Below are 18,856 nucleotides of genomic sequence, written 5' to 3'. Positions count from 1 at the left end.
CAATCAGTAGGAAGCCTCCCTTGTGGAGTGGGTTTGTCCTGTGTCAGGGCAGCACAGTAGGTGCTTGGGAGGTATTTGAACAGCCCAGTGTTAACCAAACCCTGGGGAACATGAATGAGCAAAATCAAGACAGTGCACACTTATAGCTGCTGAAGTTCAAAACATCTGTGCCATCTTGAGCTCCCCCCCCCCCCCCCCCATTTTCTTTTGTTATTTAGAAGCACAGCAGAGACCTCTATAACTGTAAGAGATTAGATAGCTTGCCCTGATATAATCAGGAATATAAATCAGTTACCTGGATACTTAAATTTGTGCTTCTTAGTTTCCTTCTCAACAAGTGTAAAATCAATGTGTTCCAATGATAATTCAACTGTCTTAGCCTATATTGTTCCCTCATAAATGTGTTGATTGGGCATTATAACTTACAGAGAAAATTATGTATCCAGAATATCAAAATAACAGAATGACCCACATCTACAGAGGAGATTTGAACCTACAGCCTCTGACTCTACATGCTTTACTCAACCAGTTCTAAGCATTGAACTACTCCTCCGTATGAGAGGCAATTTATAAGACAGATTTCCAGATTTAAAAACCCTTTAGTGTCCAATGTTCCCATCAATCTGTTCCCATATGGCTTATTACGGAAACATTGGACACTAAAGGGTTAACCGCCTGCATCTGCATAGTTCTGTTTAAAATAGCCAATTTGCTGATGGATGTCCTAATTGAAAGTGCAATGCTGGGATTAGACTCAGGGTCTGCTAGTTCTTTAACCTGATCTCCAACCAGCTACAATAACGGTAGAGCTATGTGTCTCCCTTAAGAAAAAAAAAAAAAAAAGAGGGGGGAGGGGGACTGCAGTAGTAAGGGAATGATTCTAAACAGTAAAACAACTTTCAGCCTACTGGTTTTTCTATCTGCCTACTAATCTAAAATAAACTGTATAATCATGATGGAATGAATCTCACCCACACTGTGCAAAGTACTGCAGGAACTGATCTCCTGAGGTGTGTAGATACGTTGATGAGGAACAAACAGACAAGAAACTCTGAACTGTTAGTTAGCTGATGTGTGCTGCTAACGAGACAAGACAAACCTCTTACAGCTGTTATTCTTTGCGCCCCTGAAAAAGGTTCCGTAGCCTGAGTCAGAATTACTCACCTGTCCTGGACCAAAAAAAAAAGGGGGGGGGGGAGATATTTCATGATATCCTGGAAAAACAGATATTTTTGAACTTCAGCGGAAGTGTGCATATATTAAATGTAACTTTTTAGCCAACCCATTTTAATTAAGTTTTTTTGCTTTTTCCTGCATCAAAAATACAGAAACTGCTAATATTTCATTCTAATACTCCACTATATCTTATCGGCGGCCGCACGTCTCCTCTGCTTGAATGAGCCCGGGCTCCCATTGGCTGGACCCTGGGCGACTGCCCATTGGTCGCCGATTCCCTTTCCAGATAAGCCTCGTGCATATAAGCTGTACGTGCGGTCCCACCAGTCCGCAGACAAGCCAGGCAGGGGGGTGAGGGAGCAAGGTGGGGCTGGGAGGAGGGATAGCCAGTAGACCACCACCAGATCTTCATTCAAGAAAAGCAAGGCAAAGAGAAAGGGGGGGAAAACCCGATCTGAGAACTTCTAAGAATGCTTCCCAAGGCAGGTGCAGTCCTTGTACTGCTCATCGGTGTCTCTGTAGCCTACGAAATTGAGCAGAATGATTCGGTGAGCCCCAGGAAGGCGAGGTTGGCCGCGCAAAACTCAGGTAAAGGCAACCCGTGCCGCGACACTCGGTTGGAGCCGGCTGTTCTCCCTTCCGGGTATCTTCTGATCGAGTAGCTTTTAAATGTCATCCGACTGCTGGTCCCAGTTACGGGCTTTCTGCCACATACTTTTACGTAGTGGTTAGGAATAAATTGTCATGTAATTGAAAACAAAGGCGAGAGACACTTTTTTTTTTTTTTTTTTTTTTTTTTTTTTGACAAGGGGAAAAAAATGAATTTAGCTGGGGGAAGGGTCTTTCCCCGCCCCTAAAAAAAAGCGGTGTTTTCCTGTACGACGAATAAGATCTTCTTGATAAGATATAAGTAGAATAAAATATTAGAACAGTTTCTGCATTTTTGATGCAGAAAAAAACTAAAAAGTGACATTTGATATGTGTTTCTGAGAATGTGTGTTAGTAACTATTTTGGCATCCTGTCAAGCTATCTTTATCTCTGAATTGGGATTCACCGAATTTTAAAAGGTGTTTATGCAGTCTCATGGTCTTGGAAAGAGATACAGACGGGCAAGTGGCAAAGGGCATTGTCAAACCTGAAACCAAATGCCTTTGTCTCGTGTATATGACCCCTTTCATACCAAAGTGCTGAGACCAGACATTAATGGAAAGAGTACAGGTGGCCAATTTTGGAGCACAGATGATGGTCTATTGCACATTTTGCAAAGCACTGCAGTGGGGTTTCTGGGTATATTTGCTCACTCTTTTTTAGTACTTTAGTTGCTATAGAAACATACCTTGACTCTAGTATGCCTAAAGCAATGCAAACTTATATTGCTTATTAAAACAGCTAACAGGAAAAAAAAAAGTAGTGGGAAGCCTTATTCATAATGGCTTCTTGATCCTTTTGACAACAACCAGATGGGCTAGCATAAGATTTTTTGCATACTTGTAATGCAGAATGGCATTTTTATTCCTATTAGAGCCAAGATATGTATATTAGAGTGGATTTTTAAAGCAAATAAGAGAAATTGAGAACAGGTGCCAGGCTCAGATACACTTCCGTCCTTCTCTGATCTAAAAGCTATTACTTGCCAGTAAACCCATCTGCATTTAAGATTCTGCCATAACTCTATGGGATATCTTCCTTCTTCCCTTCTCTCGGTATACTAGTCACAAAGGACCTTTCAGTGTGTGAAGACATGTTAGGCTAAGGTTTTAGTGAAGGAAGTCTGCAGCTTGCCATAATTATTAATGCAGATGGACTTGAAACATGTTTGCTATTCCCGACTCTGCTCAAAGAATGAACCTGCTTACCTGGGTGATGTAATGGGACAGACATCCAGTTTATAGGAAAGGTTAATACCTGCTTTTAAGATACAGTATTGCTTGATGTATTTAAACAAACAATAGCCCATTGTGGAGCTGGTCTTTGCTCATACCTGAAAGGGCTAGGCTGCAAGCAAGAGTCCAATCACCCTTCTCCAAATAATTTACACTAAATATATTTCTGGTATGCTCTTGCGGTCCAACTTGACCAGTTATTAGTGGGGTTTTTTAAAACTTTCTATCACTTATTCACTAACACACATTTTAAGCTTTACTATGCATTTCAGTGTTACTCAACACAATATACAGTACAGGCCAAATCCCCTGTTAAGAAATCAAAAATATGTTAAAGTTGAAAAGACCTGCATGTAATGATATGAAAAACTTGTTGTCAACATGTTGTATAGAATGGGTCAAGTGTTTAATTTTCACAGAGATGGCAGACCTGGGATTACTAGTGTTACAGAAGTCTATAGCCAGAGGAAAAGTGAAACCATTGTCTGCTGTGGAGGTCTGAAGCGCTCTCCTAGACAGAGTACTGCTTCTGCCTTGCAGTGGCATAGGCTTGGGGAGGGGTTGGCTAAGATGATATGCCAGGCAATGCTTGTTTTGCGTGCTGTAATATGTGACTGTCTAAGGGCCTTTTTTTTAACCAAACTGTGCTAACGATTCCCATGTGGCAGTGCGGACAAAACCCATTCAAAGTGAATGGGCTTTGTCATTGCTAGCGCAGTGTAAAACCTAAGTAGCAGACTCAAAATGTTGAATGGCCTATTTTTCACATCATGAGTCCATAATCAGTCTGCAAAACTACTGTGAAAAAAAAATTCCACATAAGGATGGGGTTTGGACTGTTGTATTAAAAGTTGCTGTAATAGAATTCCTTAAAATCTGTTTTGTTTCTAGCGACTTTAATCAGTTTTTCCCCAGAGATGGTCATGTCTCTTCAAGCAATAAGTTGATGCAGACGTGTGTGTGTGTATATAGATATACTACCTTATACAGACCTTCCCTTTCATTCCAGCTGAAGTGGTTCGCTGTCTCAATGGCGCCCTCCAAGTAGGATGCAGTGTGTTCGCTTGCCTGGAGAATTCAACTTGTGACACCGATGGATTGTATGACATCTGCAAATCCTTCCTCTACAGTGCTGCTAAATTTGACACTCAGGTATAAAGGTTACTTCTCACAAGCCATTTTAGGGTTAACTGTCTGTCTTCCCTCTTAATGGCAGTGCAATGATGGGAGACAGATGTCTGTATATATAGATATGGCATGGAAATCTGCAGTATTGCTGAGAAACTGATACAGGTCCTGAAGAAAAGCATTCTGGGGATTAGATTAGATTCTGTGGCAACTGCTTTAACAAAAAAAAAAAATTGGAAGAATGGGAGAGCTTGCAGCATTGTCCCACCCAGCAGTAACTATTTCTAGAATTACACTGCAATCTTGATTTATACTGCTGAAGGTCTTGTTTTCAAAACCTTTCACAGTCCACTTTCTGCAAAAAAGCTATAGTTCAGTTTTCTATCTGTGTAATTAACTGTTGAGATCAAAAAGTCTGTCCTTCACCTGCAGCCAAGTTCAAATAAGACTGTTTCTAAATCTAGGCGGATGTTAATTCCAAAAACAGTTAAGGTTGTTTAATCTATAAGCTTGAACATAGGGGTGTTTGTTTTTTTACTGGTCTTAACACAACCAGTTTTGTCGCAAGTAGTGACATATTTTGGATAAAGCAACAATTTTTTTTTTAATCTTCAATATTTTTGGTATGTTTCATTTAACAGATTATGGACCAGATTAAATGGTGCCAAAATTTGGGCCCCGGAAATAAAATTGGCACCCAGAGCTATTCTATAAAGGGTGCTCTGGGGTTTTTATAGAATAGTGTATAGCACAGATTCCTGCACCCAAATTTTGATAAACCAGGTGTAATTCCAGTCACCAAATTTTGGTGCACATCCACGGTATAACACTGCATGCCAACTTCAGGAACACCCCTGAGCCATCCATGCCCTCCCATGGTTATGCCCCCTTTGGGTTTCTCACTATAGGATTTGGATGCACAGTTTTATAGAATAATGAATAGCAAGATTTTTGGTGCTATTTAGCATCAATGATAGTGTCATTGACATTAATTGTTGCATAACTCAATTTAGTTGTATGTGCAAATTTGAGTGCCTTTATAGAATTAGAATGTATCTGATTGCGTTTCAATATATTTGTGATGAGACTGGCATAGCTTGAAATGCATAGGCTTCTGTTTTTTTTTGTTTTTTTTTTTGAAAGGAGCAGATTACATAGGTCTCTTGAGAAATACTTTTTTCATGCGAGGTCTATTACACTGGCCATGTTTCACCCATGCAAGGGCTACGTCGGGGGCTAAAGTAGCAAAGTGGTGTTTACAAGCCACTTCACTTCGGTAAAAAGCTGTCTGTGCCAAAAGATGGCATCCTTGCATGGGCAAAACATAGCTGCTTTATTAAATGGACCTCACATGAATCAAGTGTTTCTCAAAGGACTTTTTCCTGTGCAATCTTCATACCACTGTTTTGGATCTTTGTGGATAGCTTGCTGTGCTATTTTTTTTTTTAATTCAACATCTTTAGAGATTTTGAATTAAAAAAAAAAAGCAAGCTATCCAAAACAGTGGTATGTTATAACTCATGCAAGGTTTTAAAAACTTACCATGTTGGGAAACAGTTTGCTTTTTCTCAAATGGACTTGCAGGTTCTCGAATAAGCCCTTCAGTTCTCAAAGTGATACAACAGTGCAGCTTATATTGTCTGTGGTACAGGTCACACAAAGCAGTATAGCAGTTCAAAAGGCAGTTTTATTAAGACAATAAAAATGAAAGGTAGTTCTGGTGCATATATTTAGACTTCAAGAACAATTAGAAACAGCCCAACATATTTGGCATCCGCAGCACCTGCGTCAGTGAATATTACAGCTCCGTGCGACTTGCCTAGAGTCACAAAGAGCTGCAGCCCTAAGTAACGTAATCTTTGCCCCGATGCAGGTGCTGCAGATGCTGAAACATGTTGGTCTAAATTGTTCTTGAAGTCTGGAGAGATATAGATATACAAACACTTGGCACCACCATTTTGTTTTTTGTTTTTTAATAACACTTTATTTGAGCCCTTTGAGCTGCCGTACTCCTTTTGCTCACCAGGGATGTATACAGGCCAAAATTTAGTTTAGTTTTGGTTTCACATGTTTTAATAGCAACTTTTTAATTAAACTGTAGTTACTAGTGACAACATGCATAAACTTGTAAGTTAGTGCTCAAATCTTAAGGTACATTCTTAATTTTGGCAGAAGCGTACACACTATTTCCTAACTGCATTTATGGACGGATTCATCCAAGGTGTAGCCATCTTATGTATGTTGCTGACTTTTATACATACTATATAATTGGCAGAAGATATCAGTCTACAAGAAGCAGAAGACGTCTTCTAGTGTTGGGGGGGGGGGGGGGACCCTTTATGTCTGGAACATGCAATGCCTGACATGGCCACGTTTCACCTCCTAGAGGCTGCTTCAGGTGCTTAGGCTATTCCACTGGGCACTTCACCTAGTAATTGATTCTGAATGCTGACTGAGATAGCAAAGTTTCTATATACCAGGATTTTGACTGCTGTTTGTCATTTTTGGAGAAACACGTAATAGTTGAATGTGACCAGTGGGACCCTACCCTAATAGTCTAAGCCCATGGCACAGCCTCTAGGAGGCAAAACATATTAACATCAGGTGTTGAATGTTCAGGGGTTTTTTCAGCTGTATGAGCTAGTTTCTATATATCATGTCTAAATTAAATTTGCCTAAGCGTGTTCTATAAAATGTGCTTAAAGGCATCCTTTATAGAATAAACCTAAATTTCTGCACAGTATATAGAGTACTGATCCGCATGACTTACTAATCACGGATAGTGGTGTAAATTCTGATGCCTAGTTTTTTACATAGACTGGGTATATTCTATAATGACAGATTTCAGAAACACCCATGACCTGCCAACTTTTTCAACTACACGACTTAGAATTTATGCGAACCATGTTACAGAATACGTTTAAGGTTTAGACATCTGTGCATAAATTCTAATGCCAATTAGTGCTGAGAATTGGTTAACATCCAATTAGTGCTGATTGGTTAACAGCCTAATTAGTTTATGTACAGTTATGCAACACACTTCAATTTCTGAGCAGAAATCTTGGAGCAATATATGGAATCATAGGAGCCAACTTTTCAAAATTATTGGGGGTGCTAAGCCCAATGGAAATAACCCCTCCCTGGACACATACAAGGCATTTTCTCAATACTGGGGGTGCTCAAGCACCCACAGTCGGCTCCAATGTATGGAATCACTGGGTATGTGTGTAAGCACCACTAATTACCTAGTGAGACCACTTATGGTTTTGGAAGTAGAAATGAGGAAATTTTCCTTATCTGAAAATCTGTGCATACCTCTTGTCTGGTGCAAAATCTAGTGGGCAAATCTTCCATTTACTTGAATTCCCATTATAAAATGACTAGAGTTTTGGCCCGCAAGCACACACCCCATTGAACTTTGGTGTGGATCTCCGCATGGAAATAACAGCTTTTTGAAGTTACCATTTGCACATATAGGACTAGATTCTATATATGGCGCCTGAAAAATTGACAAGTACTTCTGCCTAGGTGTATTCTGTAAGCCATGCCTATATTTAGGGACAGTTTATAGAATACCCCCTAGGGGCTATGCTGAGCTGCTTAACTAGACACATCCATCTATGCCAAGTAACTCGGTAAATACCAGCGCCTAAGTTAGGTGCAGAACAGGTGTATCAAAACTTGCTAAGTGTGTTCTTTACACATAAATTCTAATTAATGCCAATTAGTGTCAATATTGCTTGAGTCAATTGGCACAAGTTGGCTTAAGTAATTGTGTGTGCAAATCCAGATTGACTGGATTTGGGATTTGCCTGAGCAATTTTGATCATGCTATTTAGAATCTAGGGGGATAACTGCTGTTAACAAAAAGTTTTGCATCAAATGAAAATTATGCATCTGTTTTACAGGGAAAAGCATTTGTGAAGGAAAGCTTGAAGTGCGTTGCAAATGGAGTGACATCCAAAGTTTTTCTTGCTATTCGGAGATGCTCCACTTTCCAAAGAATGATCGCGGAGGTCCAGGAGGAGTGTTACAGCAAACTGGACATATGCAGCGTTGCCAAACGGAACCCTGAAGCAATAACTGAAGTTGTGCAGTTCCCCAATCACTTCTCCAACAGGTAGGAGGCAGAACATCAAGAACTAGGTGTATCAACGTGGCTTCAGGCATGAGGGGATTGATGTACCTATGACTTCTGGGCTAATGTTCTTGGTAACAAACCACAGAACTAAGTGCAGATGACAATATAGATGGTTGTATGTTAGACACTTCTACAAGAATTGAATGTTTTATTCAGAAATAGAACGCTGAATTGCATACAAAGATCTGCTACATAGTTCTCAAGATGGTAATCTTTTCACCTCTACACACAAATGGCACTTTTTTGCCATAGAAACAAGGCTGCAACATCTTGTACCATTCTACCTATAAAACTCACCTACATCCCCACAAAATATTGCTCAAGGGATGGTCCAATAACTCCTCTGGGGAAATTTTAAAATTGTAGTAGTTCTTATATTATCTAGTGCATGACTTGGGTTGCAGTCTTTCTGGAGTTGATGTCAGAATGATTAGTTAGCTACTTAAGGTATTTATTACCGTCTCCTAGCAATGTGAAAAAGGGACAAGCCAAAGTTGCCAATATGACTTAGGAATGTAAAGAACTGTCTCCCTGCCCCTTTCTGCAATATATCTGCTTGCATTCTGATGCCCAAACCTTAGTGAGTACTATTTTTTTTTTCTTATAAAGGAGATCTCTTGGAGGGGTAATATTGAATATGAGCACTATAGATGTGTGTATCAGCTTATACACTTTGATATTTAAGTCATGCAGTCTCTAGGTAGCTCAAGACAAGTTACTTTTGGGTATAGCAGGTATTTCCTCTCTAGAGAGCAGATTGAGCAGGTTCACTTGCTGTACAGCAATTGACTCCTCTTCCCTATCCAGAAACTGAAGATGACCACAGAATTTTTATTCAGACTTAAATGATTTTAATGTACATGCTTGCACATTAGTGACTTCTGTATTCAGTTTCAAATTTTAGATCTCTCCTATAGGAATGGGATGGTAGGACAAATGCAGTGCAGTCAACACCATTGGGTGAATGGGATGTTTGTCTGCACTGCTTTCATTGTAGGCAGGGTTAGAGTATTCAGAGTAAAACCCTGCTCAAAGCAGTTACAGGGTTCCCCCAAAATTTATTTATTTAAATCAGGATATTTCCACCTTTGATCTATTGAAGACACTCCCAAACATTGGTTGGTTTGTTCTAATATCCTCCAGCCCTATCAAAATAGATTTATCAAAAACCTAATGCTGTATTTAGGTTATTTTAGGAACCAGTTTTCTTTTCAATAAAAAAAAACAGGTCTATTTGGCCAGAACCCTTTGAGAATCATTTGTAGAAAACATTTACCACTTCCATTATCTGCAGATGACAACAGTGAGATTTTCTATTTCATATTCTCCATCAGGCATAATGGCTCCTTGATAGTCATGACTTTTTTTTTTTTTTTTTTGAGGATAGGAAGGAGAATGCCTGTTATGGGAAATTTTATTTGGTTTGCATCAAATCAAGCTTTGCAATGCTCATTCTGTGACTGGTTAGTGGTACTTTCATGAAACGCTTTTGGGCCTGATTACAATTATCCCAAAATTCTGAAAATGAACAGCTGAATAAAGTGTGCAAATGCACATTTAATAGAATAGTAGCTGTGCTTTAATTATCAGCACTAACTGACATTAAAGATTTACACACAACTCACTAAGCATATTGTGTAATGTGTTGTGTAGTTGAAAAGGTGGTGTGGTCCTGGGCATTTCTAAAATCTATGCGTGCTGTAGAATACACCCACTCTGTGCCAGGATATAAATGACCATGACTAAATCTGCACACTAAGTGTTGTAGAATTGTAGTTTTGTATTTGGGTTTTGTTCATACCTCTTTTAGTAGTAGCTCAGGGTGAGTTACATTCAAGTACAGGATATTTCCTGTCCCTGGAGGGCTCATAAACTAAGTTTGTACCCTCATAAAAATAGGAAGTTGCATTAGAGGGCGAGCCAGTGAGGGAAGGCCTGAGGTGACCTGCTTTGCAGTCCAGTCTCCACCTGCCCATTCTGCTCTCTCGATAGCCCCCCCCCCCTTCTCGTTTCTGCTGCCCAGCATCCTTAAAATCTAATCTTTCAATTGGTAGTGTATGTGAAAGGGCGCCTCAGGCCTTCCCTCACTGTGTTCTGCCCTCACAGAAATAGGAAGTTGTATTAGAGGAGGGCGGGACAGTGAAGGGAAGGCCCAAGGTGACCTGCTTCTTTCACACACTGCTGATGATTCAAAGAATTAAGAAATGCAGGGCACCAGACGGCAAAAATGAGAAGGGGGGGCTGTTCAGGGAGCTGAGGGTGGGGGCTGGAACTGGAACAAACAGCTAAAATAGGGGCTAGGGCTGGAACTCGGGGGGGGGGGGAGGGGTGAGCACAGATGGGAGGAGGACAGGTGGGAGAATGGAGCTGAAAAGGAGGGTAGGTGGGATAAGGTGACTGGGACGAGGGGGTCACATGGGAGAAGTGGGCTGGAACTGGAGGGGGGCAGAGGAAGACAGATCCTAGATGAAAGGGGAGAGGGAGCAGATGGCAAAGGTAGAGGGTAAACCTTGGATGGAAGGGCAGATAGTGGGTAGGAGCTGAGAGGGCAGATAGCTGGAAGAGTGAAAAACATATTTTTTCCTTTTGCTTTGGGCTAAAGTAGTATTGCAACTTAAATGTTTATAAATAGACATACAGTAACTATTGGAGTAATTTTGATAGAAAATAGACAAAGGTAACTTTTTCTTTTTTTTTTATTGGACTAATTTTAATACATTTTGACTTGGCTAGGATACTATCAGAAGTATACTGTGTTGGCCTGAGGGAGATTTTTTTGCCTCTGAAAACTAACTTTTAGTACAATACAATGGTATCTTGTGTTCTATTTTGTAAAGTGGCTGGTATTTGTGTGAAGAGTTTTTATATTTTGCATATTACTAGGGGGACACATCACTCACTGTTTCTGTAGTTTTGCATTGTATGCAGAGTCGAGGGTTCAGTTTAATTTTTGTCTAAATTTCTAGTTTTAGTTTGTGGTTACACCCTAATCCACTGTAGAATCTGTGAAAGACATGGCTTTCTGTTGACTGTACAGGATTTACTACCATCTACTATTCTGGTTGGTTTAGTTTTACAATAGGTGAATTGGGTTTCTTTTCTCTAGTGTTCACTACCATATTTAAGCTGCTGCCTTTTCCTAGGTACAGCCTTGTGGTAGAGTTGCTCTGTAGGTCTGGAGTCTTGTATTCTCAGTATGCCTAGTACTGGATTTTGGAGGGGGGCGAGGTGTCAAATACCCTAGGTACACCACTGGTGGTGCTAATGGAATCAATCAAGATGTATGTATGTAAGGTTTTTGTTTTTAGGCACAACTTTTAGGTGTGACCTGAAATGGAAAGGTCATGCATGGTTTTGGGTGTTAGAATAAGGGGGTTCCACACAAATTTTAGATGGACATTTTGACCACATTTTCGTTGGTGCAAATGGATGCACCTAAATTTGTGCATCCCCTGGAACGTAAGCTGTCTATAAATCACACTTTAGACACAACTTATAGAATAGTGCTTAATGAGAGGGTAGTGTCTTGTGCCTACAAAAAACTGACTTCACCACACCCCTCCCTAATTCTATAACAGGGCACCTGCACTTATGCACCATGTGGGACATAACTATACAGAATACTATAAATTTTGCAGGTGCATGCACACTAAAATGTGTAAATAGCAACACCACACCCTAAGTGCTAGTCTGTATGACTCCCACATAAGTGGAATAATGCATTAATGCAAGGGGGGGGGTGTCTAAAAACTTGCTATGCTGCCCAAGCTAACTGGCAGATCTGGGCAGCGTACAAGCTAAAATGTGGGAAAGGAACAACAAAAACTGTTCCACACCAAGTACAGCTATAAACCAATCAAAAGGTAGAAATGTATGATGGAGAGGTTCAGGAGTACAGAATGTAAAACATAAAGCGAGGTGCAACTCCTCCTCCTTTAACCAGCTAGGTAATGCTAAATGCTTGTTCTGATGGGCAGAGCATAGGAGGGGTATGGGTGGTTCTACCACTTATGCATGCAACTTGTGGAATACTGTACACTTGTGCCTTGCCACATTTAGGGGCCCGCAGTTATACCAAGTCTAGGACTGGTGAATTGTGGACTTACTAAGGTGCGCTGAAAAATGGCTTGCAGTAGTGTAGGTGCAGGTTTTGGGCGCACACTGATCATTTTTCTGCATGCCTGTGAAAAATGGATATACAGTAAAATCAAAATTGCTGTTCGTCCACTTTTGGGTCTGTGACCTTACCAACAGCCATTGACCTAGCAGTAAAGAATATGGTGACTGGGTGCTAATGACCTACACACGTCAAATGCCACTTGGTGCATGTCTGAATTTTTTTTGGATACACACCAAAAATTACCATAAGAGCCACACAGTAGTTGGATGGTAACTCCATTTTGGCATGTTGGGCGCACACGGGTGCTTTTAGTACACCAAGAGGCATATTTTCAAAGCACTTTGGGAGGCTAAGTTCCATAGGTTTCTATGGAACTTTGGGAGGCTAAGTGCTTTGAAAATGAGCCTCCATGTGTCTAAGTCTATAATGGAATCTGGGTGCCCTCGTCTCTCACCATATGAGGTTACTCATATATAAAGCATTCCCTTTGTCTTACTGTTTTCATGGTGATGTGTTGCTTGAACATCTTCAAGCTGAATTGTGATACAGAAGGAAACAAATTACAGTAAAGATTGAAGGAAATCTCCCACAGTGGGGAAAAGTAATTCCACATTAGCAAACAAGTAACGGGTTTAAAAAAATTGAGTGGGTAAAAATGGGTTAGGCTGAGACTGATGGACCCCCAAAAAAGTTCCCCAAAATGTAGGCACCTGAGGTTTTAAGTTCTCATTTACAAATCCACCTAAATTTTTTTTTTTTAAGTTTAAGGGGGTAGTTTTCAGCCCACAGTAGGCAGCAGTTTTTTAAGCCCCCAAGACTGACTTGAGCCTAGACATTCGGTGCCAGGCTATGTCCAGACACCAGTATTGAAAATCTGGGTCAAACAGGCCATCCAGAAGCTAACAGTGTACTGGTCGATATTCAGACTGGTTCCTGGTTAGTGTACTGGCTAAAATTAGGATAGTCAGAACCATAAGACTATCTACTTGCAATTAACCAATTAGTGGCAATATAGCAGCTTTGCCCATGAATGGCCCTGGCACTAACTAGAGTGCCAAGGCAGTTGGAGCAGGTATGCAACAGTGCTGCTGAATATAGGTGGCCAGGACAGAGTGCCATTTAACTACCTTTAAGAAAGCATAAAAAGTTAGGGCCAGATATTCAAATTTAGGCAAATGAATGGCACGCCTAAATTTGAGACTAATTTAGGCTCTCCATCCTAAATGCATTCCAATTGCAAACTCTGCCCCAATACTAGATAATAGTTTAGAAGCTTAAAATAAAGTGTTTAGGACTACCTAAGTGCCTGAGGAAAGAAGGACCTTAGAAGTTTCAAGCTTGCAACTTTGGTAGGTTACTGAATTTTTATCTGTAGTGACCGTTTAATTTACAGAATCCATATTTTTTTTCTTGGCTTTTTCATTACATCTGTTTCAAATTTTTTCCATGTAGATACTACAATAAGCTTGTAAGAAGCCTATTGGAATGTGATGAAGACACGGTGAACACAATAAAGGACAGCTTGATGGAAAAAATTGGACCGAATCTGGCTAGCCTCTTCCACCTGTTGCAGACAGATCACTGCTCCCAAATCCATGCCAGGATTCATGCTGACTTCAACAGGAGACGGGCCCCTGAACCTCAGAAGCTAAAAGTTTACCTCAGAAACCTTAGAGGTGAGGGTCCTCACATGAAGCGTGCCTCTTCAGAGAGTGTTTAACAAGCTTGCAGGAAGCGGATGTGGGCTGTTGGAAGAATGTATACCTTACCAAAGTAGAAGCCTCCTGCACAAGAGTAACTTACAAATGTAGTTTTCTTTAAAAATAGAAATTGCTTTTGATTCACTGTTCCCCCTTTTCCATTATTCTGATAGGTGTGTGACTAGGGTTTCTGTTCTCATTGTCTGTTTCCTGATCGATATCTTCCTTTCATTCGTAAAACCCTTATTCTTTACAAATTTTGAAAATGGATTAGATTTGTTAGACATTCAGATAAGGCCACTAAAGATAGAAAGCTCCAAGTGCTCCCTTAGTTATATCTGTAAAAGCTGCACACTCCAGTTGGCCATTTTCAGGTTTCTGTCCATGGAGAGTAGAGATGTGGTAGCCATGTTAGTCCACTTCTCCATGGAGAGGAACCTGCAAGCCTGGAGACATCTGATTCAAAGTCCAAGTTGCTACCCTCTGCACTATACACCAATCACGTGCATGGAACCTATAGAATGTTCTACCCAGAAGCTCATGAATGTCCCAAGCATTTAACTACTGTAATCAATTCTGCCACTATGCAAGTGCTACGTAGTCAATTATACCATTTCTTAAAAGGGAGAGGACTGCTGTTGTAGCAGCATTGTGGCTGGCATCCATCTTTCATTTGACCTTGGATATCTTAGTGACCCTAGACCTGTTTGAAAAGACAAATGTGTGCTGGTCTAGTGCAATGAGTAGCTTCAGAGGAAGCACAAAATTCATGTTATCTGTGCCGGCCATGGACAAACATGAAAATGTGCGACTTCTGGCTTTGCTAACAAACCCATCATAGCTCTGTACCATTTTTCTCCTATGGTTAATTTAGTAGAATAAGTAGGTCTTGTGATTGGCGTGTAGGTGCAATCCTAAAAGGTGTAGATACTGTAGTCAAAAAGCTTGAGGTATTCTGGGGAGGAATAGGAAAGGTATAATTTTAACAGTGCTGTAAATAGCTGCATTAGTGATCATAGCATACATGATTTCAGTTTTAAGAGGTAGAATTGAGCAAGCTGCTTTCCTTGTTAAAGATTTTGAGGTTTTAAGTTTTACTTTTTCCTGGGAACTGCCTCTCGAATGTGCATATATTTCCCACTGCTTAAGGAAGACAAAATGAGCACCTATTTTTGAGCTATTTTAGAAAGTTGGCATTGATGCCTGTGGTGATTTTTAGAAGCTCTAATCACCTTTTATTGAGGTTCATCATACATGGACGTTTAAATACTGACTTTTGCAATGCCAGGTTCTGGCCGTCCAAATCTGCAGAATAGCCATATGATTTTTGGGTGGGATTAGGGAGTGGCTGACACTCTGCCAAGTGCCAGCTAGTCCCTATTTTAGAAGGGGAAAGAGCATACATGTCCACAAACATGGATCTTGTTGTTTGTCCCACTCCTTGAAAGGTGCTCAAGTTGAGCAGTGCTTCACTGGGGAGAAACCATGGCATCACCCCATAATTCCCACATGGTGGTTATCCTCCCTGAAAACTATACAATTTTAGTCTTCACAATTGCCCACCATCCTAGTTCAACGTAGTTTACAATATCTAGAATACTAGTACAAAACTAGGAATAACTCGGGGAAAACCGCTAACGGATCATATTTAACAGCGAAATTTTTAATTTGCCCTTAACTCCTATAGAATTTCTATAAATTCTAATGGGAGAGTTCTACTCTAGGGTATGTGATAAGACAAGGTTGGCATGAATCTGTTCCACTTGTTAGTGGTGGAAAGCAGTTGAGTGATAATACAATAGAAGATTGAACAGGGAAAGCAGTCTGGTGCTAACCTATGAATAACGCAGCACAAATGTACACAAGTTAACTGACCCTCAACCATAAGCCAGTGCAATTTAGCCAAATATGGTGGTCACTGTCCTGTCTGCTCCACAAATGACATTCGCTGTGATATAGTTTTGCAGTGTTTACAAATCTCTTGTACTAATACCTTAAACTGATCAAACAGGAAAAATAGGTGGACCATAGATCTTGTTTAAAATGGGCTTAATGTCTTTTCTCTAGAAGAGATGGACATTTGTACTACTAAAATGGCTGATATGAACATGTCTCGGCACATAGATGGCTTTTGCAGAAAATTTAGAACATAGCCATTCACATTGCTGTATTTTTAGTTTTGGCACATCCTTAGTTTGGACTTTTTTTAATGATGAACTTGGCTGCCATCAGTGACGTACGTCCTTGAACATTCTTTTTCAGACCTGGGCAACCTGTCTAAAATGCTGTTTCACATTTCTTTATAAAATAGCCTCATCTGTAGAAATTGTCCAAAATGACATTTTTACACCTACTCAAGAATTAGGTGTAAATGTATGCCTGTGTCTTCTAAAATGTGCATTTCACTCCTCGCCCAAACTATACCTCCAAATACGCCTACATGCAGATTACATAAAAAGCAACGCCTTATCACCAAGTGTACTTTTACACTTATACCATGGAAGTCCTTTTTTTCCTCAGGTAAAACTGGGTATGCCCATGGAAACACTTAAGTCCCCTCCCCGCCCCTGAAGTACACCATGCAGTGGCCTCTTACACTGGCACACATGGTCATATAGTTGGCCACTGTATTCAATGCCTTTTTAAGATTTAATCCTGTGGAGGGAAATTCTATAACACGGCACCTGATAGAAGCCTAGTCTATAAAGGAACATGGATGCCTACTGTTTTATAGAATATTAGTCTGGCTAGGTCTATATGTGCTTAACACTTTGTGTGCAAGAACTAAGTGCTAACCCTAAGACTGGCTTAAGTACCACAGTTGTGTGAGTATTTAAGGCCCCTTTTACAAAGGAACTCTAATTTTAGCGCATGCTAAAAATAAGCCTATGCTAGATGCCCCAGTCTTCATTGATGTCTTCAGCTTTTAGCGCATGCTATATCAGTGCGCGCACACCTTTGTAAAATACCCCCCTCAAGTTTTGTATGTGAGCTATACCCATGTTCACCTCCCTTGCCATTATGTACTATGGAGGTTGAAATATTGGCAGTTAGGATGCCATTCTATATATGACACCTGAAAAATCTACATGGAATAAATGTCTGCCTAAGCATAGATTTAGGCACATATATAGAATATTAGAACTATGTACATCTGTTTTTACCAAGGAAAATATGGCGTTAATACTGGCATGTAGATTTAGATGCAGAAGGCCATGTTCTATAATGGTACCCATGGAATGCCCATTTCCCCACCCATAACCGTACCCCTTTTGTCTCCACGCTTTTGAATTTAGGTGCTGTGCATTACAGAATATGCTTGAGTTCTTTGTAAATTCTATTGCCAATTAGTGCTCATTATTGCTTGTTAAGTGCTTTTAAAAATGCTGATTGGCTTGTTAAGCCAATTAAGTTATGCTTATAGAATACGATTGGATTTAGATGTGGAACGCTAGGCTCGATTTATATAGAATCCGGTGGTTAATGGAACACACCGTTCTAGCAATCTGTGTGTAATTGGCTGGCACCTATGTCATAGAACTATCCCCTAAATGTCAAACTTCTCTTGCTGGCTGTATGTGCAAATGAAGCACTTTGCGTAGGTCAGTTTTCAGGTTCTCTACAAACGTGAGAAATCTTTGCTTACACTGGAGCCTCTGTATATTAAAACTTCACGTATATTCATGAAAATGCAGTCGACTTTGACGCTCCCAGCATAGTTATGGGAAGCTTGTTACCAGTTTGATCATGCGCAAGAATATAATAGCTAGTAAGAAGTCCTCTATATATTGTATCTCAGGGTTGTCCAGTACAATGATGGCAGATTTTTTTCATCTCTTGCCTACCTTCTAGTCTGTGGGCTTTCTTGGATTCTGTAGTTTGATTTCTACCTTCAGTACCTTCACTGGCAGACATCATACATCTGCCATTCTTTCTTGGAAGAAATTTCCATATATTGTATGTTTGTCCCCCAACAGCTTTATAGATGCAGAATTTATCAGAGCTACCACGTGGATAATCACCACTGGTCCACCATTTAATGCAAGATTCTCATTTAACAATTCCTGTTTGTCCTATAAATGTAGAAAGACATGAGGAGCAATATCACAGGGAAATCCTGACTTTTTTTGGGGGGGGGGTCCCCTGTTTCATTTAGGTGCCTTATTGAGTAGCAGCACCCCTATTGAGTGGTATATATTGGCCCCAAAGGAAAATTTTAAGAATAAAAAATACCCCCTGATATTCTGCACTATTTATCCATCCAGGAATGGCTACTGGCTGGCTAACTGCTAATATTTGACAGGAGATAGCCGGTTTATCTCTACTGAATATTAGCGTATAGTGACTCTATCGTACAACATAGCTGGTTAGCACTTCTAGTTAGTGCTGGGTTAAGTGGTTAAATAGGAATAGCAGTACTCTCAACCACTAGGAACTTAACTGGTTAGCACTGAATATCTTCTTCACCAGTTCTGGCGGCCAAAAACGAAACCAGATATTCAACACTGGTGACCAGAAATGGCCTGGGATTGAAGCTGCAGTGTCAGCACTGACTGTGGCACTTTTTAAGCCTCCTGCTGGCTTAATATTGTTCTCATAATGAAAATCCCTTCAAACCAACAAAATGAGAATTTGTTTTGCACATTCTTACCGTCAAGTGCTTATCAGGTGTAGTAGGAGAGCAGAGTTCTTGGCCAATCAAAATAT

General features: G+C 40.3%; 1 protein-coding gene across 1 annotated transcript; it reads left to right on the top strand.

The window, feature by feature from the left end:
- The first annotated feature begins 1,524 nt into the window (after positions 1-1,524).
- Positions 1,525-18,375, top strand: STC1 (stanniocalcin 1). Its single transcript, XM_030201820.1, has 4 exons — positions 1,525-1,764; positions 4,070-4,212; positions 8,097-8,308; positions 13,902-18,375. Exons 1-4 carry the CDS (start codon positions 1,647-1,649, stop codon positions 14,167-14,169), a joined length of 741 nt encoding a protein of 246 aa, XP_030057680.1. The 5' UTR covers positions 1,525-1,646; the 3' UTR covers positions 14,170-18,375.
- The last annotated feature ends 481 nt before the right edge of the window (positions 18,376-18,856 follow it).

The sequence above is a fragment of the Microcaecilia unicolor genome, chromosome 4, assembly GCF_901765095.1.
Source record: "Microcaecilia unicolor chromosome 4, aMicUni1.1, whole genome shotgun sequence".
NCBI lineage: Eukaryota > Metazoa > Chordata > Amphibia > Gymnophiona > Siphonopidae > Microcaecilia > Microcaecilia unicolor.
Note: the sequence above shows the minus strand (reverse complement) of the source record. Positions and strands in the feature narration are given on the sequence as shown.

What these genes read in the sequence shown, in the direction of transcription:
- STC1 (XM_030201820.1), top strand. Translation starts at nt 1,647, where the DNA reads ATGCTTCCCAAGGCAGGTGCAGTCCTTGTACTGCTCATCGGTGTCTCT. An exon ending in GTTGGCCGCGCAAAACTCAG is followed by an intron (nt 1,765 to 4,069) that starts GTAAAGGCAACC and finishes CTTTCATTCCAG; the next exon opens with CTGAAGTGGTTCGCTGTCTC. An exon ending in CCCAATCACTTCTCCAACAG is followed by an intron (nt 8,309 to 13,901) that starts GTAGGAGGCAGA and finishes TTTTCCATGTAG; the next exon opens with ATACTACAATAAGCTTGTAA.